Source organism: Myotis davidii, unplaced genomic scaffold, assembly GCF_000327345.1.
Source record: "Myotis davidii unplaced genomic scaffold, ASM32734v1 scaffold449, whole genome shotgun sequence".
NCBI lineage: Eukaryota > Metazoa > Chordata > Mammalia > Chiroptera > Vespertilionidae > Myotis > Myotis davidii.
Window position 1 is genome coordinate 4,446,585 of NW_006383007.1, and position 7,349 is coordinate 4,453,933.

The window sequence follows — 7,349 nt, forward strand, 5'->3', positions numbered from 1 at the left end:
TGCCTCCTGCACATCTCCTACTGGGGATGTGCCCGCAACCAAGGTACATGCCCTTGACCAGAATCGAACCTGGGACCCTTCAGTCCGCAGGCTGACGCTCTATCCACTGAGCCAAACCGGTCAGGGCGGTAACAGCAATTTTGATCAGGAGTCAGAGAAGTGGATCCAGAAAGACTGATTTTCTCAAGGCCACGCAGCTGGCCAGAAGCGCGGTAGAGTTGCTCCGCCAGCCCAGGCTCGCTCGTGTGGCTGCCATGACTCGTGCGGGATGAGCTACATGAACGGCTTTCCCTCTGCTCTGCTCTCCTAGAAGCAGGGATGGGTACTCTTGAAATAAGCCTTGTAGGGCCCCAGAGACTAAAAACAGGACATTCCCACACTTTAAACTGATGCCTCCTGGGCTACTTTCTTCTCTTCGATGCTGCTGAGACCTACAGGTAAGGTTAATATGGAGAACTCTAAAGTGATCCAACCTTGGTCCACTTTTTCATCAAAATCACCTCCATCCTTATCTTATTCATGCTACTGCTACAGATGGAGACCTGGCACCCAGGTCAGAGGAGTGAGGTTCTGGATTTATTTGCACTAACTGGGGCATGTCCTTTAGTGAGAAGATTCTAAATAACTATTCCAAGCGTAACCTGCTGACTTTCCCTCTGGTTGTGCCCAAGGCCAACGGGACAGGAGAGGCCCTGCCTCAGGGGCTGCTGTTAGCCCAGAGCCCAAATCAAATGTGAACTGTGCAGTCAGCATCGGGCACCCTTGAGAGAACATTCCCTAAACAACACTTAAGTATCTGGTCAAGAACACCAACAAATTCACACTCATTTATTGTAAATCACTCATAGTTTATACATTTTTTAATGGCAAAGTAACACTGTTAAACACCTGCTGGATGAAGAACTTCATTATGACAATCTCCCATTGGCATCGCTTCTTTTTCAAAACTTTAAAATTTTAATTTTAAATCCTACATCATCCCTAAAACGAGCTGTCTTTGAAGGGCTCCAATGCCAACACTATAAGCCTTTCTTTTGCTCTAACATCTAACACAAAGGGCACACTGTCCCATTAATTCAACATGCTCTTTACAAGGCAACTTAACACACGAAGATGTTTAAATCCAGAAGATACATAATGATCACTTTATATTTTGCTGCAAAACCAATGAAGGCTGCATGCAGGTGAAACATTAGTAGACACTGAGTTCTAGATAACTGTCAGTTAGTAAAATCTGATGGCCTGGTGTTGAAAATTAATATGCTTCTTTAGCATATTACTAAAGCAGCCAAAGTACATGCATCAGTGGCTGGGAACAACTGGATATAAATTAGGCATCTAAACACTGAAATGAGAGCTTCATTTGAGCTTCATTTGGTGTCTGGCACGTCGAGTTATATACTTTTAAGATGACGACAGCAAAGAGAGCGAAATCAAACATCCAACCAGCCACTGATTTATAGGGTCGGCTGGCCATACAGCTCAGGACACAAAACTAGCTGGGCCACGAGCAGACCTCGGGGAGCAGAGACAGTAGAGCATTAACAAGCCGTAAATAGGGCAAAAATAATAAGAGAGCCACTTCGTGTAGCCTCCTTTTTTAAAATGTTCAATTCTCGAAGTTAAACAACAAAAACACACAATAATTACAAAACAGAAATGTTCTTTAGTTACTACTTAGATGCCCTCCTTTGTCTGCCACCTGGCTTCTCTGTTCCTTCAGACAGTGTGTTTAAAAATAATGCTGGGGTAATTGGCAGAAAAGAAAATGCTCTCCTGAATCACACGGAAAGAATATTAACTTCCTTCATCCTGTCAGGGTTAACACTAGGTACTAGCACAAGACAATGTATGTTTGATATGTAGCTACAGCGATTGAATCACATGTCCAAGATCTAAGGTTAAATCATCGTTACACTGACTTACACATTTTTTCCATTGAAAGTTGTATCTTGACTTTGAGACAAATGAAAAATCTCCCAACCACATGGATTCCACTGCCCCCCACCCTCCGCCCCCTCCCATGAGCCAATGAGCAAGAGAACTATAGAAACAGAAGGCATGAACCAAAGTGTCGGTGGCGGGCAGGTTGGACGGCAGCTCCGGGTTCAAGCGCTGCCATCGCCAGTCCTGGCTTTCCGGGCCTCGATCATCGGCTTGGTTGCCCTTTTGCGGTCAGTGGCCAGCCCCAGCCAGCACATGATGTCAATAAACCAGGTGGTCGGGTTGAAATTTAAGCCAAATTCACTCGCAGAATAGTCAAAGGGAAAGGTGTGATGGTAATTGTGGAAGCCTTCGCCTGCGAGAGAAAGGAGCATTGAAATAAACCATTCACCACCTCTCTGCACGGATAGTTTAATCACTCATCTACTGAGGATCTACCATGTGCCAGGCACTGTGGCAGGCTCTTTACAGAGCAAAAGACTTGGTTCCTGCCCTTAGGAAGCTTTACTTAGTTGGCTAGCACAACTCAATGTAAACAAAATAACAACAAAGTTATCAGCATAAAGTCACTAGATTATTTCCTCTATGAATGGAGGCACGCTACCATGACTTCAGAGCTGTACCTCTTAAGCTAAATGCTGAGAGGCTGGTAACAGACCATCATTTTGATATCCTATATAAAAGAGAGTAATATGCAAATTGACCATCACTCCAACACACTAGATGGCCACCCCCATGTAGTCAAAGATGGCCAGCAGGGGAGGGCAGTTGGGGGCGATCAGGCCTGCAAGGGAGGGCAGCTGGGGGTGACCAGTCTGGAAGGGGAGCAGTTAGGCATTGATCAGGCTGGCAGGGGAGTGGTTAAGGGGGTGATCAGGCTGGCAGGCAGGCAGGCAGGCGAGCGGTTGGGAGCCAGCAGTCCTGGCTTGCGAGAGGGATGTCTGACTGCCTGATCCAGTGGGACCAAGCCTAAACGGGCAGTTAGACATCCCTTGAGGAGTCCCAGATTGGAGAGGGTGCAGGCTGGACTGTGGGACCCGCCCCCCCACAACACACACACCCTCCCTGTGCACGAATTTCATGCACTGGGCCTCTAGTATGTTCATAAAAGGAAAACAGCCTCTGTGGACTGGGGTGATTAGAGTGAGACCTTAGGAGAGCCTGGGAGAAATAAATGAGAATTGTTCCAATAGGTAAGTAAATCAAGGGTTGCATCATTAAATATATGAAATCTGTCTATATAGTAGTCTATCCCTCCCAGTGAATAGCTTTTCCTCCTTTTTGTTAAAGTATTTTCAGGAGGGGTGGGAGATTCTTTCAGAGCTTCTTTCATTTGATTTTTTAAAAACAACTTTATTGAGATATAACTCACTATACAATTCACCTGTTTAAAGTATAAGATCTCATGGTTTTTAGAATGCTCAGACTGTGAATCCATCACCATAACGAATTGTAATATTTTCATCGGCTAAACCCCAGAGCTGTCATCCTCCAACCATCCTTCACACCTCCCAGCCTTACTTTCTGCCTGTGTGATGGTTAATTCTAATTTTTTCCCCATTGATTTCTAGAGAGGGAGAAGAAGGAGGGAGAGGAGGGAGAAGGCGGGGAGAGAGAGACAGAGAAACATCAATGTGAGAGAGACACATCGATTGGTTGCCTCCTACCAGGGCTGGGGAACCTGCAACTGAGGTATGAACCTTGACTGGGAATCGAACCTGCGACCCTTTGGTCTGAGGGCCAATGCTCTAACCACCGAGCAACCAGCCAGGGCTGTGATGGTTAATTCTGTCAACCTGACGAGGCCAAGGGTTACCTATAAACATTATTCTGGATGTGTCTATGAAAGTATTTCTGGATGAGATTAACATTGGAACCAATGGACTGAGTAAAGTAGATCACTTTCCCCAGTGTGGGTGTGTTTCATCCAATCCATTAAGGGCCTGAATAGAACAAATGGAAGGAGGAATTTGCCCCATTTTTTCCTGACTCTCTGGTTGAACTGGGGCATCTATCTCATCTTCTCCTGCCCTCGGGCTGGAATTTACACGATTGGCTCTCTTGGTTCTCAGCTCCTTGGATTTAATTACATCACTGCCTTCCCTGGGTCTCCAGCTTGCAGATGGCAGATCCTGGCTTCTCAGCCTCCATAATAGCATGAGCTAAAGCATGATAAATCAATCGATCTTTCTATCTATATACAGAAACAATAGGATATATCTATGTTTATGTACACATCCTACTGTGTCTATATATAGGGAAGTTTATTATGAGGAACATTACGTGCACGCACACACAGAAACAGAGTTTCTGTTTCTCTGGAGAGCCCTGACTGATACAATTTCTATAGATGTGCCTATTTTGAACATTTCACATAAATGAAATCGTATTATGTAATCCTCTGAGACTGGTTTCTTTCACTTAGCATCGTATTTTCAAGGTGTGGCAGGTATCAGCATTTCATTTCTTTTTATATGGATATACCACTTATCGTGCCACTGTATTTATGCAGTTGTATTTATCCATTCATCAGTTGGATTGGACATTTGGATTATTTCCATTTTTTAGCAATTATGAATAATGTTGCTATTAGCATTCATATACAACTTTTTGTGTGCACGTATGTTTTCATTCCTCTTAGGTATAAATCGAGGAACGGAGTTGCTAGGTTATATAGTCACTGTTTTTTACTATTTAAAGAATTGCATGAACCTTCCATTACTACTTAAGTGGCTATCAGTCATCACATAGTTCTTCTGTTGACCACATTTGAAGGATTCTGCTCTACAGTGAGTACAGCAGATGGACTGATCTGTAGTCTGCAACTTTCTTCCTGTGGTCTTCTCTGCTCTGCCCCTCCCCCTTAGTCATTTTTAGTTTTTTTCCTGGTCTAGAGTATGGTATAGAGAAGTTTAGCACACCCCCGCCCCCATATTTTCAGAAATAGTCAGTGGCCTGTACAGCTGGGTGTAACAAGAGCCTTCCAAGGATTGGGAGCCCCGTGTGGATCTGGGTAAACATAAAACCAGTGCCCAGCTCTTCACAGCGTGTGCCGTGGCCACTTTTCTTGGGTTTCTTGGGCCTCCTTCTCTATGTAAAATGCTAACAGTCTCTCTTGCCCCCACCCACGTCCACTCTCAGGGTCAACGCTGGACGCGGCTCCCCTCGTCAGAGTCCTTCCAGAAGACGGAGGGTGACAGGAGGAGAAAGCAATAGGAGGGACAGGAAACTCTTCCTCCAGCTTCCCAGGGCACCCTTCTCTCTGCTTATCCGTCATCCCATAGCTAAATCTGGTGTCACTCCGCCTTAGATATGCTCTTGTCAACAAAAGGTCCCCGGGGTCTTAAATGGAAAACCCTAGCAGAGTGGCGGCGGAAGCTCACTGCTGCGTGATGCGAGGATCACCCCTATTCCACGGCAGGGACTTCTCCTCCTGGGTTTGAGCTCTGTGCTCAAGGCTCAGCTCACCAAGAAGCCCGACTGCTTCTACAGAGCTAGAGCGACACTTACCAGCCCCTTGCCGGGTGCCAGCCACAGTGCTAAGCACTCTAATGAGAATGAACTCCTGTAGTCCTCACACCTCCGAGCGACGATCATCCCCATTTTAAAAGGAGGATGTAAATGCACAGAAGGGACAAGTCAGTTGCCCAAGACCATATGGTGAGTAATAAAAACAACATCACTAGAGGCTTATTTTGTGCAAGTCCTGCTGCAAACACTATGTATTAATTTAACCCCCCAACAACCCCAGGAGGAGGTAAGTGCTACCATTATTCCCGATTTACAGAGGAGAACATGAGGTGTGGAGGAACCAGATAACTTGCCCAGACAGTGTGTGAAGGACCCAGGGCTCTACCAAACGTGTTGGACTCCCGAAGCCTCGCCCTTAACCATTTTGTGGTGCCCTGCGATGCCACAGTCTCATTTCTTCCCATCTCCTTATCTGAAGCCTGTTTTCTTATGATCAGCCAAATGGACAGCTGAGGCTAGAGTGGTCCAGGCAGTTGGAGAGAGGTTAACTGCTGCCCTCCCATAAGTAAATTTCCACGGCAAAACAAATCCCTACTATTACTGATCACTGCTATGTGCCAGGTGCTGTACCAAGCAATTTGCATAAAAAAGTATCTTACTTAATCGTTGTGACATCCTTATCAAGAAACATTGCTATTCCCATTTCACAGGTCAGAAGACCGTAAATCAGAGATTAAGTAACTTGTCCATGAGCCAGGATTCTAACATCAAGGCCCAAGTTCATTCCATTCCACTCCACTGCCTCTCTTTACAGATTCCGCAAAACCAGGAGAAGCCAAGAAAATCGAGCTGCCTTTCTCCCCATTGGCTCTCACACTCTACTCACCAATGGCACCCAGTGTGACCAGCGGGTTCTGCCGGGGGCTGATGTGCTTGTCGTAGGGCCGGTTTCCATACATGTGGGCGGCACTGTTGACCAGCCAGGTGACGTTGAGTGAGATGGCATAGCGAAGGATGGAGGCCAGGAAGTAGGAATTCCACAGACTCTCTCCCCAGATGTACCAGGGCACCAGTGTGGGGACCACAAAGCACATGAGCACCACGGAGATCTTGTAGTACCTGGAAGGCAGGGCATTATGCTATCAGTGGGCACCTGCCGATGGCAGTGGGAAAGGCTGAGCAAGCTATCGGACAAGTCAGGAATTGTGCTGGTCAGCAGCTTCCACTCTTTCTGTATACAGAATACCCTGCTGTGTGTCACTCTGTGCAGGGACCACAAACCCATATACCTACAAGGTCTATGGAGGTAACACAGATTTGAGAATTAGGACAGGTAGGATGCTATAGGGAGTGGTAGGGCCTGTAGCATAATTCAAGGGAATTTCAATATAAAATGATAAACATTGTGCTGGCAAGACCCATTTGTCTTAGGGCTACATTTGTCCTATAAGCCACCAGTTTGACAGCGCCTAGCTATTTCTTTCTTCAATAATTAGGTTTTCTGGAATAATTTCAAGAAGTATTTAGAGCAGAAATAAATGACATAGAGACCAAAAAAACAATACAGAAAATCAATGAAACCAAGAGCTGGTTCTTTGAAAGGATAAACAAGATTGATAAACCCCTAGCCAGACTCACCAAGAAGCAAAGAGAGAGGACCCAAATAAACAAAATCAGAAACGATAGAGGCGAAATAACAACAGACCCCACAGAAATACAAATGATTGTTAAAAAATACTTTGGACAGCTCTACTCCAACAAACTAGACAACCTGGAGGAAATGGATAAATTCCTAGAAAAATACAACATTCCAAAACTCAATCAGGAAGAATCTACAAATCTCAACAGGCCAATAACTATGGAAGAAATTGAAGCAGTCATCAAAAAGCTTCCAGCAAACAAAAGCCCAGGACCAGACGGCTTCACAGGGGAGT

The 7,349-nt window shown here is 45.4% G+C and overlaps 1 protein-coding gene across 1 annotated transcript in view; it reads right to left on the reverse strand.

Annotated features, from left to right (window-relative positions):
• Positions 1 to 813: 813 nt before the first annotated feature.
• SCD5 (stearoyl-CoA desaturase 5) overlaps positions 814 to 7,349 on the reverse strand; it is a 70,363-nt gene continuing 63,827 nt past the window's right edge. The window contains exons 4-5 of the mRNA XM_006778228.2: positions 6,302 to 6,534; positions 814 to 2,299 (exon numbers count right to left, since the gene is read on the reverse strand). Coding sequence (XP_006778291.2) covers positions 2,109 to 2,299; positions 6,302 to 6,534 — 424 coding nt within the window. The 3' untranslated portion in view covers positions 814 to 2,108. The remainder of the gene's footprint in view (positions 2,300 to 6,301; positions 6,535 to 7,349) is intronic.